A 23,386-nucleotide genomic window follows, 5' to 3' on the forward strand; every position below is an offset into this window, starting at 1 on the left:
GGTAAAGGAGGAGCCAGGATATATAGGAGCTTTTGCTGGGAAAAAAAAGTATTCAAATACCAAAAGGTTATGCTAATCACAAAAGCAGTTATCTAAAATTAATGATCTTAGTGCTTTTCCACATTCGGTAAGATGCAAAAATCTGGGCTCACTGAAATTACTCTTTAGATACGCATCTTAACTAAGGCCAAAATCCTGTTTCTCCATCCTGAATTCCCCTCAAGGAAGGTGCTGCAGTGGCTGATGGCTTGATGGTGGGCAACATTTTTTTAACTGCAGAGACGTGACACAGCATGAAGGATGCTGAGTAATGGGCGTCAGACCATGATCCACTGGTGGGCTGGAGGAGACTCCCCCACCCCTCCAGAAAGGTCCTGTGTGGCCTGTGCACAGCTCCCAGAGGAGAGAGCCTCGGGGATCTACAGCTGACTTGGACTTGCCCTAGTGCACCCCCAGGTCAGGCTACACAGCCCTACTGTCCTAGGGAGGGAGGCCCTGCCTGTTGTTATCCTAAGACTTGGTGAAGGCCCGTGCTGGGCCTCCCAGGCAAGCCAGTGCAGGCTCACTCTCAGTATCTGGGGAGGGGATGGCTTCCGTGTAGTGACCACTATGACTCGGCCCGAAAATCTTAGGATTTCCAGCCAACAACTGCACCCATTCTCCAGTTCCCTCATTCCGAGAAGTGGGCTCAATGGCAAGATGGACTGTGCCCGGAAGTGCTCAGCAGGATGAGGCCAAGACAGGGAGGGGTCGGCGAGGAGCCGGTAGACTACAGCGGAGGGTGCACCGGGAGCTGGGCGTGAGGCTCGAGTGAGGGGCGGGGCTCAGGGCGGCGGCGGCGACGTAGCGGGAGCTGAAAGGGGAGGGCCTAGGATGGGAGCGGTGTTTAGAGCCGTCTCGGAGACGCAGGAAACGCCGGCGGGGGCGGGGCCGCGTGGGAGAGGGCGGGACTCAGAGCCTTGGTGGTGACGGCAGGGGCGGGACTCAGTGAGGGGCGGAGCTCCGGGCTCCCCAAGCCTGCGGGAGCGAGGCTCAAGGCTACTGGAGGCCGGTAGCTGATGAGGGCGGGGCTCAGCGAGGGGCGGGTCCAGGGCTGCGGCCGTGACTTAGCGGAGGTCAGCGGGGGGCGGGGCTAAGGGCTCTCGGCGCCGTCCGTAGCCCACGCATTAGGAAGTGGGCCTCGAGTGAGGGATGAAACCCTCGCTGCTACGCCGCCTACGCCTCGGGCGGGGCCTAACGGGAAGGGGTGGGCCCCGTGAGGGCGGGGTTAGAGCTTAGTAGCGCCGATGCCGGGGGCGGGGCCCGCCGGGAGAAAGCTCGTCGTAGCGGGTGGCGGTCGCTGGGGCCGACCGGCAGCGGACGGACAACCGGACAGAGGGACGGCTGCAGGGGGACGGGCCGGGCCGGCTCGGTGCACGCCGTGCCGCCGCCATGACAGGTGAGCGCGGTCCAGCGTCGTGCCTGCCCTACGGGACGGGCTCGCGGCCACGGTGGCCCATGGTGTACGGGTGCCCCAGTGCCACCCCGGGGGCCCCTCCTCGATGCAGTGCGAGTGACCTTGCCCGTGACTGCGTGTCCTGTCGGCGGCACGATGGCAGAGCGGCGCGCGGCTGGGGCCGGGTTCTTGAGGGGCGAGGCCAGGCCAGGTCCTGGAAAGTTCTGGGGGGCGGGGGTCATGGGCAGGCCCTGGAGGGTGCTGGGGGTTGAGGCCAGGTCAGACCATGGGAGGTTCTAGTGGCTGGGGGGCAGGTCTTGGAGGGTTCTTGGAGGGCAGGGGCCAATGCACGTCTGTAGGTGGGGAGATGCTGGAGTGGGGATGCAGCCTGACAGCGGGAGGTGAAAGTAAAGATGGCCCCAGGAATACTCTCTGAGGTTCTACTATGCTTCTATCAGGAGATACAGACACTCCATTCTCACAGCCACCCTAGTAGAATGTCCAACAGGTGGTGCATTCCTGGGCAGTCTGTGGTACCCATGGGATTCTGCGGCACCTCTCACGGTGCACCGCCTGCCCAGGGACAGACTCGGGGGAATCATGGACACAGACTCAGTTCTCAAGGCATTGTGTCCCATACTGGACTACTCCAGCCCCTCCATCCTCTTTTCCCGGGATGGGATCTCCAGCTAAGCCATCCCACCCAGGGCCTCTCTGGAATGGGGACCTGCCTGCCACCTTCCTGATTCTAACTGAGCCTAAGGGTGGCCTTTCTCTGTGGACCTTCCGTTGTAGGAGATGCTCCATGAGGGTGGTAGGCTGGTGACGACCCGCATGATAGCATGGTCAGGGAATGTGGTGGCTTCCAGAAGCCATAGCTCATTTAAAGGGCCACACTCTTCTGTTTCATGAGGCATAAGTCACCTAGGAGGGGACCACGGAGGCCCCAGAAGTCCCAGTTCTCTCCCCAGCCCTCACTGGAGTCCCAGCCTGAGTCCTGCACACAAATAGGGTTTCATGGGCAGGAACCTGGTGATTTCCAAGACACCAGTGTCCCAGCCTAAGCCAGAAGAGACCCCAGCTGCCACCCACTCCCCTGTCATCGCTCTGAACCCTTTTTATCTGTGGCTGCTGTTTCTGAGCACAGTTGACCGTTGAACAACTGGGGTTGCAACTGTGAGGGTCCACTTATATCCAGATTGGGTTTTTTTTGATACTTAAAGATACCATAGTACTACAAAGTCCGAGGTTGGTGGAATCCCCGCATGCAGAATCATGGATACGGAGAGCTGACTGTAAAGTTACGTGCGGCTTTTCAACTGCTCAGGGGTTCGTGCCCCAACCCCCGACATTGTTCAGGCGTCTCTTGTACCTACTATGCACCTGGCCCTATGTCGGGCATCTCCCACTCAGAACTGCTGTATGGGGGAAACGTGGAATATCCTTCCTATACGTGGATGAGGAAGCAAAGTTTGGGCAAGTGCCAAGCCCCAGGCCGCTTGGGCAGGCAGTGGCAGAGCCAGGACCAGACCCTGTCCAGGTCCACGTCTCTGTTTCTCCCTGCTGTCTCTGTGTCCTGGGCCTCTGGAGAGCTCTCCCCTCAGAGCCCTTCAGTTTTGGGATGGGGAACCAGGACCCAGAGAGTGCAGGGGTAGGAGGGTCAAATGGGCAGGCCTGCAAGGCTGCAAGCCCCAAGTTCCTGGCTCACCATCTCCATGCACCAGGAGGCACCTGCCTCGTGTTGGTTCTGGGGCCTCTGTGGTGGGTTGCAGGGTGAGTGTGTGGGGCCCGATGTGGGCTCACAGGGTTAACGCTGGCCAGGTGTCACTGCAGCAATTGCTGTAGCTGCAGAACCAGGCCCTGCCTTGTGGTGTGCTGGGGACTGAGGCTTCTCAGCCCCGTGCCTGAGGCCAGGTTGGGCACTGGGACAGGAGGGGATTCAATTCTGGAAGGGAGGTTGAGGCCCAAGCACCTGGACTTTGGTGGGGCGGGGGCCAGGGAACTCAGGAAGGGCTCTTGTGGTGAGGACAGTGAACTGAGCACGAGTTAGCCAGGCGGGAACCACAGGGACAGGTGTTCTTGTCCCAAGGGTGGGGGTCCTGGGCAGTATGACACAGTTGGGGGCTGCTGTGCAGGGATGGCTCTGGGGGCCTGGGAGGGCAAATGGAGCCAGCTCCCCCAGGGCCTCGAGTGCCAGGCCGGGGTAACAGGTTGGGGGCGTCCATGGTTGTGGTGCCAGCTGGGCAAGAAGATAGGGGAGGTAGGGCTTAGCAAAGGTTGCTGGCCAAGGTCTGCTGAGTTTTGTGCCAGAGCATTCCTCTTCTTTGTTGCATTGAAAACTGTCTGGGACTGTTTATCAGCACCTGGGACCAAAGTGGTTTCCTTTCCTGTACTTTCTCCCGCCTCTGGGTGGCCACCGGGGTGTGGTTTGCGAGCACAGCTCACAACCACCGCAGGAAGCACAGGGCATGGCAGAGCCCGGAGCTTCGGCCCCCCAGGCTATGCCATCGTGCCAAGTGACTCACAGCTCGAGGCAATGGAGGCCCCACCTGGCTAGCAGCCTGCAGTGTAGGAGGAGCCACTGCAAGGTGCTAGCCACTGTCTCCTGACAGCCCTCACCCTTGAGCCTTGGACCTATATCCATGCATTTCAAAACTCCGCAGTAAGTGCTTACTGTGTGCCCGCCCTGTGCACAGGTGCACACACGGGCAGTGCTGGGCAAGACTATGGCTTGACCAGGAGCAGACATGATACAGCTAACTGCATAGTTAATTAGCATGCCAATTAGAGAGGCAGAAAATCTGGATGTCCCATGCCTGGGTCCTGACCTCGATCCATCACTCCCTAGCAGGTTGAGGTGTTAGGCAGGTGAGTACCTTATCAACTTGCCGTGCCTCAGTGTCCCCTTCTGAAAATGGGGGTGGTTGCAAAGCTGATGAAATTATCTATATGCACAGAATGCCCAAGCAGGGGGCACACACCATGAACTATGGCCAGTATTCTTAACTCTTTAATCACAGAGTCTGTAGGCGCTGAAGTCAGAGGCCAGGAGGGTCCTGCCATGTGGTGATGGCAGGTCTTTCTGCATCGCTGTCTGTGGCTTCCTCACCATGTTGGGGCTGTTGGCGACTCTGACTTCAAGGTAGACTTTCAGAGGCTGGGAGAATCAGAAATTAGAAATTCACATTCTGGGGGGAAAAACCATCCAGGACGAGGTGGCATCAGGAAAGAGCGATGAGGAAGACAAATGGCCTGTTGAGTTGGGCCCATGGAAGAAATTGGGGGGAGACCCCTCTTGTTCCAACACAATGACCTCGTTTAAAAAAATCAGTTTTATTGTGGTATTATTTACTTCAAGTACACTTATTTTTAGTGAATAATTCTGTAAGTTTTGACACATGTCTGCACCCATGAAACAACCAGTCCAGGCCCAAGTGACACAGAACATTTCTGTCACTTCAGAAAGTTTCTTATTGCTCCTTCCTGGGGAACCCCACCCAGCCCAACAATTCATCTGCTTCCTGTAACTACCATTTTTTTTTTCCCTAAAAATTCAACAGTGGAATTTCCAAATAGGATTTCTTTTTAATTAGTAGATTTTATTTTTAGAGCCTTTTTAGTTTACAGAAAATTGAGTAGGTAGCCCGGAGGGTCCCTCCATCCTGTTTCCTCTATTATTAATACCTTGCATTAGTTTGGTGTGTTTGTTTGCACTTGATGAACCAATGTTGATACATTATTACTAACTGAAGTCCATAGTTTACATGATGCTTCACTCCTTGTGCTGTGTATTCTATGAGTTTTGAAAGATGCATAATGTGTTGTGTGCACCGTTAGAGTATCATTAGAGTAGTTGCCCTGGGCTCCACCTGTTCATCCCTCCCTCTTCCCTAACCCTTGGAAACCACTGATTTTTTTTTTTTTTTTTTTTTACTGTCTCCATAGTTTTGCATTTTCTGGAGTACTTGGAATCATTTAATTTGTAGCCTTTTCAAACCAACTTCTTTAACCTTTAGCAAAATGCATTCGTTTCCTCCATGTCTTTTTGTGACTTCATAGGTCTTTTTATCACTGAATTATATTCCATTATAATTTACTAAACTGAACCACAGTTTAATTATCCATTCACTTTTATGTGTATAGTAAAAATATATAGCCATAAAATTTACCATTATAACCATTTCAGTGGCATTAAATACATCCACAGTGTTGTGAAACTGTCACCACCATGCACTTTCCATCACTGTCCCAAACAGAAACTGTCTCCTTTAGACAATCACTTCTCTTTCTCCCCTGTCCCCAGCTCCTGGTGATCACTCTTCTGTTTTCTGTCTTTAGAATTTGCCTACTCTAGATAGTTCGTGTAAGTGGAATCATAAAATGTTTGTCCTTTTGTATCAGATGTATTTCACTGAGCATAATGTTTTCAAGGTCCGTCCGTGTTGTCAAATCCACGCATTAAACTTCCATTCCTTTTTATGGCTGTATAATATCCCATTGTATGTGTATACCACATTTTGTTTATCTGTTCATCTGACCGTGGACACTTAGGTTGTTTCTACCTTTGAGCTTTTGTGAATACTTCTACTCTGAACTTGATGTGCATGTATCTGTTTGAGTCTCTGCTTTCAATTCTTTTGGGTGTGTATGCAGGAGTGGAACGGCTGAATCTTATGGTAAGTATGTGTTTAACTTTTTGAGGACCTAGGGTACTGTTTTCCATAGTGGTTGCACCATTTTACATGCCCACCAGTAATGCATGAGAGTTCCAGTTTCTCCTCATCATCATATTCATCTTCCTCTCTCTCCATATATTTATTTCACCTCAATAAGTATGAAGTGGTATCTCATTGTAGTTTGATTTGCATTCCTTAATGAGTAGTGATGTTGAGCATCCTTTCACATGCTTAGCTGTCATTTATACATCTTCTTTGGAGAAATACCTATTTCAGTCTTTTGCTCATTTTTGTATGGGTTGTTTTATGGGATTTTTGTTGTTGTTGAGTTGTAGGACTTTTTATATTTTCTCTATATATATATTAATCCCTAATCAGATATATGCTTTGCAAATATTTTCTCCCATTCTGTGGGTTGTCTTTTTGCTCTTTTTTTCCCCCTGCTCAAATTAGGGTTTATTTCTGGACTCTCTAGTCTATTACATTGGTCTGTATGTCTGTCCTTAATGTCAGTACCACAGTTTTGATTCCTGTAGCTTTGTAGTAAGATTTAAATCAGGAAGTGTGAGTCATCCACCTTTGTTCTTCCTTTTCAGGACTGTTTTGGCTATAAAAGTCTCTTGAGATTCTATATGAATTTTTAGGATGAAAAACAAACAAAAAACATTTAATAAGTTTTGGATTGGGATTCCATTGAATTCCTAGATCACTTTGGGTAGTACTGTCATCTTCACAATGTTAAGTCTCAACCCATGAACATGGGATGTCTTTCCATTTGTTTGTGTCTTTTAAAGTTTCTCTCAGTAATGTTTTATAGATTCAGTGTACAAATCCTCCACCTCCTTGGTTAAATTTATTTCTAAGTATTTTATTCTTTTTTGATGCCATTGTAAATGGAATAATTTTCTTATTTTCCTTTTCAGTTTGTTTATTGTTAGTGTATAAAAATGCAACTGATTTTTGTGTGTTGATTTTATATCCTGCAGCTTTTTGAATTTGTTGGTTATTTCTAACAGTTTTTTTAATCTTTAGAATTTTCTGTGTATAAGATCATGTCATCTGCAGAGATATTTTTACTTCTTCCTTTCCATTGAAATGCCTTTTATTTCCTTTTTTCCCCCCCTAATTGTTCTGGCTAGAACTTTCAGTGCTGTGTTGAATAGACATGGTGAGAGTGGACATACTTGCCTTGTTTCTGACCTCAGGGGAAAAGCTCTCAGCCTTTCACCATCGAGTATGACGTTTGCTGTGGGCTTCATCGTGTTGAGGAGGTTTCCTTCTATTCCTAATTTATTGATTTTTTTTTTTTAATTAGGAAAGGGTGTTGAATTTTGTTGACTGCTTTTTCTGCATCACTTGAAATGATCATGTGGGTTTTCTTTTTCACTTCATGCTATGAATGTAATATTTGATGGATTTTCATATGTTAAACTATACTTGCATTCCAGGAATAAATCCCACTTGGCCATGGTGTCTAGTCCTTTTACTACGCTGCTGAATTCAGTTTACTGGTATTTTGTTGATGATTTTTACATCAGTATTCATGATGAATATTGGTCTCTAGTTTCCTTGTAGCATCCTTGTCTGGTTTTGGTATCAGGGTAATGTTGGCCTCATAGAATGCGTTAGGAAGTTTTCCCTCCTCTCCTAGAGTTTGAGAAGGGTTTGTATTAGTTCTTTAAATGTTTGGTAGAATCCACCAGTGAAACCATCTGGTTCTGGGCTTTATTTTTTGGGACAGTCTTGATTACTGATTGAATCTCCTTACGGGCTATAGGTCTATTCATATTTTCTACTTCTTCATGATTCAGTTTTGGGAGATTGTGCGTTTTTAGGTTTTTGTCCATTTCATCTAGATTGTCCAGTTTGTTGACATGCAAATGTCATAGTATTCTTTCATAATCCTTTTTATTTCTGTAAAACTTTTAGTAATATTCCTGATACTAGTAATTTGATAGAAAAAAAATTTTGTCAGTCTAGCTAAAGATTTGCTAATTTTGTCGATCTTTCCAAAGAACCAATTTTTGGTTTTGTTTTTCTAGTTTTTTTCTGTTTTTCTATTGTTTTTCTATTTCATTTATCTTCATTCTAATCTTCATCATTTCCTTCCTTCTGTAAGCTTTGGGTTTAGTTTGCGCTTCCTTTTCTAGTTCCTCAAGATGTAACGTTACGTTATTGATTTGAAATCTTTCTTTTATTTTACTGTGTGCATTTACAGCTGTAAAATTCCCTCTTGGTACAGCTTTTACTGCATCCCTTAGATTTTGATGGGCTATATTTTTATTTTTCTCAAGATATTTTCTGACTTCCCGTGTGATTTCCCCTTTGATGCATTGGTTGTTTAATTTCCACATAATTGTGAATTTTCCAGTTTTTTGTTTTTTACTGTTACTGATTTCTAGCTTTATTCCATGTGATCAGAAAAGATCTTTTTATGATTTCAGTCTTTTTAAATATATTAAAACTTACTTTGTAGCCAAATGTGTTTTGTGATCTATTTTGGAAAATGTTCCCTGTGCACTTGAGAAGAATGTGTGTCCTGCTCTGTTGGATGGAGCATTGTGTCTGTGTCTGTGTCTGTTAGGTATCATCAGTTTCAGGCTGTTCCCCTCCTCTATTTCCTTCCTGATCTTCTGTCTCGTTATTCTATTACTGAAAGTGGTCTATTGAAGCCTCCAACTATTATTATAAAGCTTTCTCTTCCTCCCTTCAATTCTGCCAACATTTGCTTCATATATTTTGGGGCTCTGATACTTGGTGCATATATGTTATTACTTCTTGGTGAATTGATCCCTTTGTTAATATACAGTGTACTTTTTTTGTCTCATAACAGCTTTTGACTTAAAGTCTATTTTTTTCTCATATTAATATAGCCACCTAAGTTCTCTTTTGGTTACTGTTTGCATGGGATATCTTTTTCCATTCTTCTTCCTTCAACCTGTTTCTGTCTTTAGATCTGAAGTGAGTCTTTTGAAGACGGCATATTGTTGAATCATATCTTATTTTAATTCTGAGAGGAAAAAAGCTCTGTTTCTCTTCTACTCCTACACACAATGCTCATATTTCCCAGTACTTCTGACACTTCTGGTCACCAAATGTTTGGATTTTCCCTGCCAAGCAATTCTTCAGTTCTTTGGTGGACACCAACGGGGTGTCCTAAAATTTAACTCAGCTCTGACACCAGCTGTCCATGGACAGTGTCAGACCCCACAGGTTCGGTTTAGGCTGAGTCCCACAAGGTTGCCCCTGCTTGAGATGCCAGTCACAGGTCCAGGTTGTTGTCACCTGTGCTTCTAACAGGCTGGCTATAAATTGAACACAACCCTCTCCTAAGTTTGATCATTTGCTGAAACAGGTCATAGAACCCAGGAAAACACTTACTACTGCCAGTTTATCACAAAGGATATTTCAAAAGCTAGAGATGAACATCCAGATGGAAGAGATGCATAGAACAAAGCGTGTGACAAGGGACATAAAGCTTCCGTGCCTCTCCCAGGCAGACCACCCTCCCAGCTCCTACACTTGTTCAGTAACTTGCAAGTGCTCCAAACCCTGTCCTTTGGGGGTTTTTGGAGGCTTCATTAGGCGGACATGATTGATTAAATCAGTGGCCATCAGTGATTGATTCAGCCTCCAGCCCCTCTCCCCTCCCCAGATGTTTCGGGGGCAAGGGGAATGGGGAGGGCTGAAAGTTCCATCCCTCTAATTTTGTGGTTTGGCCTCCCTGGCAGTCAGCTCCCACCCTGTGGTTAATTTAGGGGCTTTCCCAAAATCACCTCGTTAACACAAAGTCAGATGAGGTGGAAAGAGGCTTGTTATTGTAACAAAAGATATCCTTTCACTTTTCATGGCTCTCATCACTTAGGAAATTCCCTGGGTTTAAGGCACCATGTGCCAGGAATTGGGACAAAGACCAAACACATATTTCTTATCATAAGTCATCATATCACAAATCCATTTTGCCAATCTGTGTCTTTTGATTAGAGAGTTTAATCCATTTACATTTAAACTGATTACCTGTAAGGGACAACTTGTTTCTGCCTTTTTGTTATTTTTTTCTGTATGTCTTAAAGCTTTTTTGGTCCTTCATATCTTCCATCACTGCCTTCTTTTGCGTTGATTTTTCTGTAGTAACACATTTTGACTTCCTTTTGTGTATTTTCTATGGACATTTTCTCTGTGGTCACCGTGAGGCTTATACATAACATCCTAAAGTTAAAACTGTCTGATTTGAATTGATACCAACTTAACTTCAGTCACATACAGCAACTCTCCCCCTGCACAGCTCCGCCTGCCCCCCATCCCCTGGGTCCACCAGGAGACGAGACAAGCCGCCGCAGGTGGGTAGGGTGGTACACCTGGTCAGGCAGCTGGTGCTGCAGAGACTCGGGACCCTCCCTCAGAGATCCCTTGGCCCCGGCCCACCAACCTCTCCCCACCCCTTGTCTTTAAAGGCTTGCCATTCTAAGGGATGCTCTTAATGGGAAAGATAGTGCAACAGTGATGCTTTAATGCGGATTCTGAAAGAAAAGACAAAAGGCTGTCCCCAGCCTCCTGGGAAGCAGGATGCTGGTCTCCCTTGATGGCAGCTTCTCAAGGCCTATTTCTGGCAGCCATGCCAGCACAGGCCACCCCAAACCCTGTGTTCCTGTCTGCGCATCTCCTGTCCCCGTGACAACAGCGGCCGTGGGAGCTTGGGGCTCAGGCCTTCTCCAGGCTGCCTGTGCCCTTCCTCAGGCCTGGCTGTTTCCCGAGGGTGCTGGGAGGCCCCACAAACAGCAGACTCTTCGCCCTTCTGAGTTTTTTGCCCGAGTTTTTCAGGCACAGAAGAGAGGAGCCAGAGGCTCTGTTCTGCTTTTGAGCACTCTGTACCTTTCTCACTGCGCCCACCCACTCCATTTTCTGGCAAGGGTGCTGGCAGGACACGAGGGGAGCTCTGGGCTGTGCACGAGCTGGGATGTTGGCAGCGGTCCAGATCCTTACAGCTCGTGCACCTCCCAGCGGGCGTGGGGACCTTGCCGTGAAGGGTTCCTGCCATGGCTGCGTCGTGGTGTGTGGGACTCACCACCCCCTCCTCAGGCCACGCAGGCTCACATGTTCTCTGCTTCTGTTTCAGAGCAGACCTACTGCGACCGCCTGGTCCAGGACACACCCTTCCTCACAGGTCTCGGGCGCCTGAGTGAGCAGCAAGTGGACAGGATTATCCTCCAGCTGAATCGCTACTACCCCCAAATCCTCAGCAACAAGGACGCGGAAAAGGTGCCGGGGGCCTGAGGGTGCGCGCCCATCCCTTCCTTTGTGGGCTGGGAGAAGCGGGAACAGGACAGCTTGGAGGTGAAAACCTGTATCCTTGGGGTGACCTTGGGTCCAGAACATCAGCTCTTTGTGCCTTAGTCTCTTTATATGTCATCAGGCCTGCTGGCCCCTTCCAGAGGTGCTGGGAGGATCACAGGAGATGTGTGACAACGTGCCACAACATGAGACAGGCCTGGGAAAGGGGGGGGCCTAGGGGAGAGGGGGGCACCGGGACACCAGACAGGCGCTACCCCGTGCCATAGGGCTCTTCACTCTGCACCTTCCAGAAGCTCAAGATGGCAAGCAGTTTGGGTGTAATCTGGCCCGTCCTGTTCAGGAACACTGGGTGAGAGCTGGCGCACCTTGCCCACCACACCCACTTCTCTGGTTCCCCCATGGGGCTGGGGGTGGGTACCAGAGACCAGCCTGGTCTTTGGGGTGCAGGACCTGCCTCCCATCTGGATAGCTGCTTGAGCCCTTCTCTTGGAGCTGCAGCGCCCTGCCTTGGTGCAGGGCTGTCTGGAGGATCGGGCCTCTCCTGGGGACAGGTGAGATTGATTCCCCGACGGAACTAGAATCCACATGGACCCTGCTAATGGCCCAGATGCTTCTTAAGTTACGAAAGTTGTACAGTGAGTTACAAAGTAGGGGCTCAAATTTATATCTCGTAATTAAAAGTCTAATAAACATTCATTGTGAAGAAAAATTTGAAAAGCTTAATACATTTGTACAAGGAAAAGGAAAGTCCCCTGCAGCCCCCCCACCCCCTGGGTCCTTTCCTCATAGGCCGGGGCTGCGCACTTGTCTTCGTTTTGCAGTTTCTGTACTTTCAAGGTTCAACTCTTGTTCTTTGTAGGATGGTACACTGCCACCAGGTGGCAGCACCGGGCCATAGCCTCCAGGTGCTGGGGGTTCTCCATGCTAAGTACTCTGCCCACCGATCTTTAGAACCACACATTTCTCCATCAGCCACACCAAAAAGCCAACTTCTTCTCCTTAACCCTCTATTTATTTTCTAAAACTTGAATCATATTCCTCGAAATTATCACTTACGCTATCATCAAGCCACTGAATTCCCTCACTTGGGGTAATGTCGCCCCATCTTTCGTGGTGACCTGTCCCGGCCCCCACTGGGAGTGTAAGGATTAGCGGCTGTGCCGCATAGCCTTAGGTGCCACGTGGGGATGGATGAGGCTGTGGTGGCGATTGCTACCTCTCCATGGGTGTTCTGAGCACCTAGGTGCGGAAGCTGGGGCTGGGGGCTGAGCCCGGGCTCCTCCAGCCTGACCTTCTCTTGTGTGCCTTCCACCCCTAGTTCCGGAACCCCAAAGTATCTCTGCGAGTGCGGCTCTGTGACCTCTTGGGCCACCTGCAGCGGAGCGGTGAGCGGGACTGCCAGGAGTTCTACCGGGCCCTGTACATCCACGCCCAGCCGCTGCACAGCTGCCTGCCTAGCCGCCACGCCCTGCGTAAGTGTGTGTCCCGGTCCCCAGGCCTTGGCGTCTCCCTGCTCAGCCCTTTGCCAGAGATCGCCCTCTGGCTGCATCTCGTACGGCCCCTGGAGAGAGGAGAGATACTATTTCAGGCAATACGGATATCTATGTCTCCCCTTCTCCCTCTCTTTGTCTCTCCATGTCTCTGCATGTCTCTGTCCTTCTGTCCCTCTGTAGCCCTTTTTCCTGTGCCAATTTTTACACATAAGGTAGCACCTCATGCACACAGCTCTGCCCCTTCCCTCCGTAATCTAGTGAATCTGGGAATCCTTACGCTTCTGATCAGAAGTAGCTGGTGGCCGTGGGCGGTACCAGCCTTGAGTGAAGTGACCCCTGCGGCAGACGCTGAGCCCGTGTCAGCAGGTGGATCCCCGTGGCGTGGGCATTTCTGTAGAACAGTGTCCAGCACAGATAGCTGGTCAGAGACACGTGTGTTTCGGTTTCAAGGGTCCTGCCTATGGGCCCAGGAGGCTTGTGAGCCCAGAGGGATGCTCTGAGCTGCCAGGATGGGTACAGTGGAGGCACAGGTGTGGATGGCAGCTTCGTCCTGAGGCATCTGCACCTGGGTCTCCAGGACGAGTGGCTGGGGAGGCCCGGAGGAAGAAGGTATCTCCCCTCAGGCCGCTCAGCTGGACCTGGGACGGTGTCTCTGGCCGCAAGGACAGGCTGGCAGGACTGGGCCCTGAGCTTCAGCATGGGATGGTTCTGTCACCCCAGCCGTCCGGGGCCCACAGCCCTGCGTGGAGTCAGGCAACCTTCCAGGGGGCCCTGCCAGGGCTGTCTGGCACCTGGCTGGCTGGGGAGCCACACGGAGGTCTGGGGAAAGAGAAAGCGCCCTCCCCTCATGTCAGCATCATCAGACTTGGGACAGGCAGGTGTTCATGCTGCCTTTGGTGCCTTGTGTTTACCCAGGAACCATGACCCCCCACCCCAGGGTCCTCAAGGTCCGTGAAGGAGAAGACCCCAAACCGTGGCGCTGACTCCCCTGAACACAGCCTGGAGGGCTCAGTGCCCTCAAGCCTGAGGGCCCTGGGTGGTCGGGGGGCGGGGCCTCGGCAAGCCCCTCGGCTCCCCAGGGGCAGGGCGGTCACCTTCCCCTCCAGTCCACCCACACCCACGACTAACTGTGCCCTGTGATTTTGTTTCCAGAGAACTCAGATTGCACAGAGCTAGACTCGGGCACCGCAAGCCGTGAGCTCAGTGACAGGGGTAACCGCCTCCCATGTCCCTTCTCTCTGTCCCCCTACCCAGGGCTCCATCTCTGCCTCGGGGGCTTCTCCATTCCAAGTCGGGTTCCGTTCCTGGCTTCTCACTGGACAGAACCCCCCCCCCAGGGTGCTCACTGAGGGCGTCCCTGCCCGGCTGACCCTGGCACAGGGCGTAAGCCTGTCCCTTAGGCCTCTGGACCCCTCCCCACCCTCCGGGGCTCGGGGAGCTGCTCATGTGCGTTTCTCCCCAGGACCCATGGCCTTCTTGACCTGCCTCGGCCTGGCCGCAGGGCTGGCCCTCCTGCTCTACTGCTGCCCTCCAGGTGGGTGCTGCCTGGCCGGGCCTCGGCCAGTCCTCTCCAGACCCTGGGGCAGAGCCCTGACGGATGGGCGGAGGCTCCCTCCTTGTGGCCAGCTTGGCGGCCCCGCTGTCCCTTTCCTGCCATGCTGAGCTTGGCGAGGTCACATGGGGGGAGCCAGTGCCAGGCAGGCCCCCTGGGCAGGGGGACCGCACATCACTCAGGTGTGGGGCTGGTGAGATGCTGTGAGGTTTCGGGCAGGTGCCCTCTCGTTGAGTTCTGAGATCCCTCGTCTTGCAGACCCCAAGGTGCTGCCAGGGGCCCGGCGCGTCCTGGGCTTCTCCCCCGTCATCGTTGACAGACACGTCAGCCGCTTCCTGCTGGCCTTCCTCACAGACGACCTGGGGGGGCTCTGACGCACCCCAGCCCTGCCACTTGCCCGCTTGCCGCCCCGGGGACTTCCTTCTTTTCTAAGTGTTTCTTTCTCACTATTTATAATTTCTGTAACAAGCACTTTACCTTCACTGTACAAAGGTGCTCAGCAATATTAAATGTTTGAGTCTCAACCCTTCTCTTAAGAGTGTTTTCTAGATGATTCCAACTCAAGCCATAATAGCATCTCTATCTGGGGCTGACCCTGGGAGCTCTCGGCTTCCTGAGTCCAACCCGAAGCTCAGGTCCTGCGCGGGCCGCCTTCCCGGACCCCTGTGGGCCTGGGCCTCTCCCCTCCACAGGAGCCACCTGCCCCACATGTCCCCCTGCCTCACTGTCTCTCCCAGTTGTCCCCCTGCCGTATGTCCCCTTCCCTCCCACCTTCAGCCCCTCCTGCCATCCCCTGCCTGGGGTATGACTGGTCCCCACAGCCACCCTTGCCCATCTCCCCTCCCTCCCCAGCCCCCAGCCCCAGCCCCCTGCCCCAGGTGGGGAGGATGGGCAGGGACCACTGGGCTGCCCTGTTATCCAAGCTCTGGGCCGCATGCCCAGTGATGCATTAGTGCCCATGTGTGTTCATTTGGTTCCTCCCAGTGGCCCCAGGAGGTGGGGCTGTTGTCCCTGCATCCCTGCTGAAGAAACAGGCCGAAAGGGGCGGTCTCTCGGCAAGGAAAGGGGGGACCTGGCACATGAGGGCTCTGCCACTGTCTTCATTCCCTTCCTGTGATATGTCCCAAGGAGACCCTGTCTCAGCCCCCTTGTCACCAGGCCAACACCCAGGTCCTGGGCCCCTTGAGGCCCCTCAGACCATCATCCTAGGAATGGAGACCCCCCCCCCCCCGCCTAGGAGGCAGTGACCTGGGCTTGGTGGGTCTGGGGGGGCTTCAGTGGACACAGATACGGTCAGAGCCTAGAAATGAACACCTTGATCCCAGGTGGAGAGGGTGTTGAGACTGAGAACAAAAGAGTTCACGGAACCTTCTAGAACATTTAGAGATGAAAAATGTAATTGTGCCGTCTGAGGTCTTGGGCTCTGGCTCCTCACGCCCTCCCCCAGCAGCCTGGGCTTTGGCCGCACCCAGCTCCTTGTCCTTCTCAGAGCCAAGCCCCTGTCTTTGTTTTGGGGACATGGGCCTGCTCCCTTGACCAGGGTGTTTGTAGCCATCTGGCTCACCTGCCGGCCTCAGGCTCAGGACCTGCTCATGGAAATGTCCCTCATGGACACAAGAGGCCTGGTGCTCTGCCCTTGGTGTCCACTGTCAGACCTCTGGTCAGACCTCCGGGGGCCCTGTGAGCTGACGAAGTCCTCGGTGCTAGGCCCGTGGACACCCACTACCCTCCTGCAGGCTGTGACTGTGTGGCTCCCACCTTCTCTGTGGAGCCGTCACCGCCCTAGTTACAGATGAGGAGGTGGAGCTCGGAGCCCAGGACCACACAGCTGCCGAGAGTGGGGTTCTACCTGCCCCCCACCTTCCACACACACACACACACACACACACACACACACACCCCCTCTCATACATGCAAGCGCACATCCGCACGTGCACACATATGTGAAAACAAGTTTGCACAGGTACCCGTGTGCACGCACGAGGCATGGGCTGCTGCGGCCTGGGCCTGGCCCCTGCTGGGTTCCTCTCTGCACGGCCTCCCCTGTCAGCTTCTCCGCCTCCAGCCTCTTTCTGGGAAAACAGAAGTATATTTGTCAACCCGAGAATTAATCATGAGCTTGCATTTTCCACGGTGGGTTTCCGGAGGTGCCAGGGCATGCTGACTCCAGGAATGACACCGCCACTGGGCGCCCAGGAGGGGTTCCACTCCCGGGTCTCAGTCTCTCAGAGCACGTGGGACGGAAACACGATGGGGGGCAGAGGAGGCAGCTTTGGGACATAGTGTTTGGCCCCCATTCAGCCAGTTTGTGGGCTGATTCATTCATCTGTGTGCCTGGTCATTGAAGTGAGGGCCGGGCACGGGAGCCCTCCATCCTGCCCTGAAGCCCGAGACGGCACGGCTTCCCGCTCGCCCCTCCACGCCCGCACTGCGGGCCCTGGGCGTGTGTTTCCAAACTCTGAACCTTAGTTTGCCCGTCTGTAAAAAGGGACGCACCCTTGGGGACCCCTCCTTGAGCACGGATGTCCTGAGCTGGATAGTACCTCTCAGACTGCTGTTCACTGGAAATTGCTTCATGAATTTACTACTTTGCTGGAAGGCGAAGCCCATGCACGTTTCTCTCTGGGACAGACCCTCCGTTGGGTGGAGTGAGCGCCGTTGCCGGTGGTCAGTGGTGAGGACACAAATGCCACAACAGAGCCCCCCGTGGCTGTGCCCCCCGTGAAGGTTCTTCACCTTGCTCACGGTCCAGGGTGAGGGGGGTGTGAGCGCGCACCACGCTCCAGATCTCCTGCAGACAAGCCCCATGGCTCTCACCGGCTGCAGAGACTGACCAGAGGCCACCTTCCTGGCTGGCCAGCCAGACCAGGGGACTAGTCCCTGCACCCTCTCTGGACTCCAAACTCGGGGTGGCAGGGGTTCTCCAGGTCAGCGCACCCCCGAGGCCCAGCCCAGCATGTCCTGTCCGGTCTGCAGCCCCTCCAGCCATCGTGAGCGGGGAAGACCCTGATTCGCAGGGTAAATTTCTTCCTGGGCAGATGCCCGGGCACTCTTGCTGCTTGTCCTGCCCTCTGACAGACATGCCCGGGTGAAGGCAGACACCTGGGGAAAGTGACAGACGCAGCGAGGTAAAGGGCACTTCTGGGTGACGGTGATGCCCGACTAGAGGTGCTGGAGTCGCCAGGTAAACGGAAATGAGGCCACTGTGCGAAGGTCACAGGTGTAGCAACACCGAGTAAGCCGGTGCCCGGGGGTCAGACTTCCAACCTCCCGAAGTAAGTGTTGTTTATAAGCCACCCAGTCTCTGGGCCTTCGTTGGAGCAGTCCCGAACTAAAACGGCACCTCTGAGGGAACATCCCGGCGACAAGCGGGCCCAGCAGGCCTGTGGTGGGGGAGGGCCCTGGGACCGTCCGCCATGTGAGACTTGTAAGGCCAGGACACCCCGGAGCCCTGAGGCAGGATTCCGTCCCCTGAGCAAGGGGCGGTCAGTGCCTGTCCCAGGTCTCATGACCCGCCTGGTGAGCTGTGATCGTCCGAGGCACATGTTCGCTTGGCTTGAGCTGGGTCACTTCTTGTGACTACAAACTTTCACTTCCTATCCGTGACCCACCAAGGCCTGGCCCTGGAGGTCCAAAGCAAACTCTGGGCCCAGGCTGTTCTTGGACCCTTCCTGGGAGCCCAGCCTCAAGGGCCCCTTCCCTGACTTTGCCTGTGCTATGTGCCTGTGACAGCAGCGCAGGCCACCAGCCAGCCCCTCTCCCATCGGTCTGCCCTGGCTGGTGGCCTCCACTCCTAGGCCGGGGCTGAGGCAGGTGGAGCGATGGGGCCTCTGTTTCTAGGCACAGCCCCTCCCGCCATGAGGCCAGGCCCTGCCAAACACCTGATCAGCCAGTGACCATGACCCCGGATGAACTGAGTCCATCAGGGCGTGAAAGGGACCACAGGCCACAGCCTCCCCTGCTGGCCCCCTGGGCACTGAGGCCCTCATCCTCTGTCCCCAGTCCCCACCCCACTACCTCCACAACTGGAACTGAGAGAGGTGATCAGTCAGGCTCACTGACGCTGGCTGATTAACGACAAGAGTTGAAAGTGCCAGGCTGTTTAAAAAAAAACAAAATACAAACAGATCATTTCTCTTATCCTGCAACTGGCTCCTTAATTCCAAGGACATAGTCACACAGGACAATTGATGTTCCACAATGGCTACGTTAATTCCAAGAACATACCCCAGTATCTTCTCTGTTCTCCTTTCCGCCAAAGTTTCTGTTTCAGGGCCAAGCTCCACGGGAGGAAAGAGTCAGTAATAAAAGTTGACATCACTGGAGTGTAGATAACCATGGCAGAGCCTTTCAATAAAAGGGCCTGTGGCCCGATCAGGAGCTGGAGCTGTCTCCACTGGTTACCTGGCTGGCGGCTCCCCTCTCAAAGCCTTTTCTTTTCTCTCTCTGAGCAATAAAAACTGTTCCTTTTTTACTATGTCCCTCTGCCTCCATTTGAGAATTCTTTCTCCCATCAGTGGGCAAGGGACGACACATTTGGGGGGATTGCCTGCCCACCCTTTAGTGGGCTTTCCAACTTGGGGGTGCCTCTCTCTGCCAACAGAACTGCTCGTGATCCATGCCTCTGGACCTTTGCACATGCTCTTCCCTCTGCGGGAACGCTCTTTACTAACCACCCGCCCCCCAGCCTTCCACCAGCTACTCAACCTGCAGGTCTTTGGTAAAACTGTTGGGGGAGAATAGATTCTTGCCTCATGCAGGAAAGAATTCAAGAGCAAGGCGTGGTAATGCGAAAGCAAGTTTATTTAGAGAGATACACACTCCATAGACAGAGTGTGGGACCTTTCAGGTGAGAGGGACCACGAGGTGTGGAGTTGTTAGGTTTTATAGGCTCGGTAATTTCATATCCTAATGAGCAGGATTATTCCAACCACTTTGAGGAAGGGGCGAGGATTTCCAGGAAACACCTTCCCACCCACTTTTTGACCTTTTATGGTCAGGCTGGGAACTGTCATAGGGCCTGTGGGTGCGCCATGAGGCTCAAGGTCTCCAGGAATTCGAATCTTCTGCCATCTTGGTTCTAACCAGATGGTCCTGTCCTCAATGGCTGTGTCACTTCTTCAGTGGTTGTGCCCTGCCCCCTTCCTTCCCACTTCAAAATGCCACTTCCACCAGGAAGCCCCCCCCCCATCCTGCCAACACTTCAGTAAGAATAGTAGTTCCTCATCCAGTGCTGGGATGACTGTCCCGTGTTCAGGCTGCCTGGGGAGGGGAAGCACTCCCGTATGCAGGGCGGGGAGTGAGGCAGGGTGTGAGGAGGATGGGAGGGAGGGAGGTGACGGGGGTGCTGGGGAGAGGTGTGTCTGTCAGGAGGTGTGTGTGCGAAGTGTGGTGGTCCCATGACACAGGGAGTTAGGGCCCTAGATGCTTCGGCCAGCAGTGGTGTGGTTACAGGCCGGTGAGGTCACAGACGGGAAATCCAACTGTAATTTGCACAACCTCTGGAGAGAGGGCGTAGGGGCCAGGTGCGGCTGCTGACACTGTTGGAATCAGCATTGTTATTTCCAGTTCCTGCCTCAGGTCAGTGCTCTGTGGATTCTCTCAGAGAGGACCTTGCCCACCCCTTGCCCCTCAAAACCTCTGCACAAGCCCCGGGACACACCGACCTGCAGGAGAGGCCCTGGGACCCCAATCTCATAGACTGGATGAGGGTTTCAGTGCAGGGAGCAGGGGCCCTTCCTCTGCACTGGCCAGGTGGCAGCTGAGACCTGAGTCTCAGCCCAGCTGGAGCAGGACTAGAGCCCCGTCTCCCCTCTGAGGGCACCGAGGGCTGGGGCAGGGTCTAGGGGCGCCCTTGGGCAGGCTGCACAGATCCAACAGCTTAGTTAGCTTAGTTTCCCCTGAAATAAATACTTGAAAGGGAAGAAAAATGTTAAAGCGTTCAGCTCCATGATTTTTAAGAGTCATGCGGTGAGAGAAGAGAAATTAAATTAAAGGCAGTGGGGAGAGAAGGCACCTGAGAGCAAGGGGAGGAAGGAAGTGGGTGGGTGGGTGCGGCAGGTGTGCAAAGCAGGAATGACCCAATCCTGCAGCAAAAGTCCACCTTCTCAGTCCACGGACCCCCAAGCCATCCTGGCCTGCCTTCCTCAGAGCCCCTCACTTACCCTGCCTTTCCTCCGCTCAGGTCGGGTAGGCTGGGGCCTTGAGGGGTGGACAGTGGGGATGGGGAAGGAGGACCTGTAGGAGGAACTCAACCTAGAACACACTCAGGGGTCTAGCCAGGCAGGAATAAACGCGTGTCCTTGGACACATTCAGGGAAACTGAGAGACGAGGAGACGGAGGGGCAAGGACCGCCCCCTCCCCCACACTGACCACCCTACACCCCTCAAGGCCAGCCCCAGCTCATGCAGCCTCAGGGCTCATGCACCACAGGCTGTCCTTCCAAAGGGTCCCCTTGGTCCTGGAGCATCGGCCTTGGGACCTCCCACACCCCTTTACTTCCCTGTGTGTGTCTCTCTGTGGAGGCCCCCCAACTCGGCATGTACACTTCCTTGCTTATTACTCCCTAAGCCTCTCACTCACTCTCAGGGTCTCGCCATCCCCAGGGAGGGCAGAGGTGGGGTCCCTGGGGAGGGCAGCCGCACAGCAGGGCAGAGGGGGTAGTCAGCAGGCAGTGAGCCTGTTAGAGGCTTGGAGGACCCCCCACGGGTTATCACACCTGCCTGGGGGCTGGCTTGGCCCTGACTAGCTCTCTGGGTCTTGGTCTGTCCCTTGGCCACTGTGACACATGCACAGGGCTCAGGACTCGTGGAAGAGTGAGTGGGTCTACTCAGATATTTACTAAGCACCTACTGTATGCCAGACAGTGTCCTGGGGACACAGGCTGTGGCTGGTGGCGTCCTGTGGGAGAGCTGGGTCAGACCAAATAGAAGTGTAGGCATGAGTAGGGGGTCCACCTCCTCCCACAGCTCAGGTAGAGCCCCCCAGCCTTCAGGGAGACAGTGGGCACAACCTTCCTCAGGAGGCAGCCCTGTCTTGGGCCAGGCGGTGCAGGGATGGGAAGTGCTCAGATATGGGCCCGAGCAGGACATTGTGGACAGCGACGCTAGCCCATGGCACCTAAGGCAGAGTAAAGCCAAATGGCCCACCATGACCGTGACCAGCAGAAGTGGTTAGGAGGGCCTCAGCCAGAGCCCTGACCCTAGGGAGCAGCAGCATGTGCCAAGGTCCTGAGACAGGTCCTGAGACAGGAGTGCATCTGGAGTGAGGGTCAGGGGTCCAGAACAGCTGTGGAGACATGAGCCTGAGTGCTGGTGGGTGGGGAGGTGAGGGGCTGTCATGTGTACTGTGTGTAAAGGGTGGGGCAGCTGGGGCAGGCGCCGTAGGGGCCAAGATGCGCCCCGTCCCCAATGCCCCTAGCATCGGTGGAGGCCAGCCTGGCTTGGTGACCTGGGCCCCAGTCCAGCCATCTGGGGCTTACCATCTCTGGCCACGTTTAGGGGAACTTCCTGTCCTGGCCAGAGGATGAACTAGGCCATCTGCTGACCACGTCCATGGTGCACAGAGGCTAGCACCCCTCTGGTGAGGCTGCCAGTCAGCTCACACCACAGGCCACGGGCTGCTCCAGGCCACCCCAGGGACACAGCACTGGGTGGCGTCCACTTGTGCCGGGCCCTGGGCAGGGCTGGATCTGGAGGCACAGCCCCAGCCACCATTCTGGACACACCACGAGGGCCAGGTGGTAGGGGCAGTTCAGACCCAGGAGCCTAACCTCTGCAGCTTCCTGGCAAAAATGAGACAATGAAAGTAAGACATGCTCACAGTGACCGGCAGGAGGGGTAGTCCTCTGTATCACTCGCCCCCCAGGGCCAGGCCACCCGCACAGCTCTGCATCGGCCCCTCCCGGGCACGGTGGCCCCATGCACATTGGCTCCTTTGGGAACATGTGTCCACCCACTGCCCACCTGCTGGTCTTCCTTTATGGACCTTGTCCCACGTGTGGATCACCTTTTAAAACCTTTATGGGACATTCAGATGCTCAGAAGAGCAGAGAGCTGGTGCTGTGGCCCCAGCTCTGCAGTTACCAGCACTCTCAATCTTGTTTCATCCATCTGCCTACACTAGTTTCTGGAGCATTTATTTTAAAGCAAAGTCCAGGATTAGATTCATCTCCCCCATAAGGACTCCTGTTTATTGATCATTTTCTTTGGAGCTGATCATTCAGCCCCACAGAAGAGTCCGAATGTCTCAAGGGAACGAGGTGTTGGAGCTGCCCCAGACTTAGAGCAGGAAGGGGAAGAGAGGTGATGGGAGAGGGACCTTGTGAGCTCCTGGGGGCTGCATCCCCACCTGGGGCTCCAGCTGCCTGGAGGAGGGGTTCCTGGGTATCCTGCCTGCAGAAGACCACATAGGGGCATTGCCGCATAAGGAGATGAGGGAGTGGGGGCAGCAGGGCTCAGAAGGGAGGTGACAAGGGGGCAGAGAGTGAAGACTCAGGCCCTAGAGGCCACTGAGTGGACCGAGGGAGCTGGGGTCCCAGTCAAGCGATCTGTGGCCCCAGAGACAGCGCCTGGCCCTTGCTGGTCTCCACAGGGTTGGGGCTTGCTCAGCACCAGCCCCACCCTCCTCGGTCCCCTTGGCCTGACTGATCAGAACCACCGCCGGGTGGGCCAGGACTGCGGGTGTGGAGGGGAGATGTGCAGACATGCAAGATGCAGGAAATGTGAGTGTGCTGGAACTTTCCATGAGGGGCTGGTCAGGGGTCACCAGGCTGAATGCCCCGAGGACACATGGGGTGACATCTGGAGATGCCAACAGAGGCTGCCCCCTACAAAGGTCACAGGCAGGTGGGGGGGCAGCATGGGCTGGGGGCTCTGAGGGGCAGAGTGCAGCACCCAGGCCTGGGGTGGGGGGAGGGATAATGCTGGGAGCCACACG

At 53.7% G+C, this 23,386-nt stretch overlaps 1 protein-coding gene across 2 annotated transcripts; it reads left to right on the forward strand.

Annotated features, from left to right (window-relative positions):
• Positions 1-1,129: 1,129 nt before the first annotated feature.
• Positions 1,130-14,977, forward strand: CARD19 (caspase recruitment domain family member 19). Of its 2 annotated transcripts, XM_032477417.1 has the most exons (6): positions 1,134-1,438; positions 11,228-11,370; positions 12,722-12,875; positions 14,049-14,108; positions 14,359-14,430; positions 14,707-14,977. In XM_032477417.1, exons 1-6 carry the CDS (start codon positions 1,432-1,434, stop codon positions 14,820-14,822), a joined length of 552 nt encoding a protein of 183 aa, XP_032333308.1. In that variant the 5' UTR covers positions 1,134-1,431; the 3' UTR covers positions 14,823-14,977. The 2 variants fall into 2 exon arrangements, with proteins under 2 accessions (XP_032333309.1, XP_032333308.1); XM_032477418.1 differs by lacking the exon at positions 14,049-14,108 and having other exon boundaries at positions 1,130-1,438.
• Positions 14,978-23,386: the final 8,409 nt, after the last annotated feature.

Source organism: Camelus ferus, chromosome 4 (assembly GCF_009834535.1).
Source record: "Camelus ferus isolate YT-003-E chromosome 4, BCGSAC_Cfer_1.0, whole genome shotgun sequence".
NCBI lineage: Eukaryota > Metazoa > Chordata > Mammalia > Artiodactyla > Camelidae > Camelus > Camelus ferus.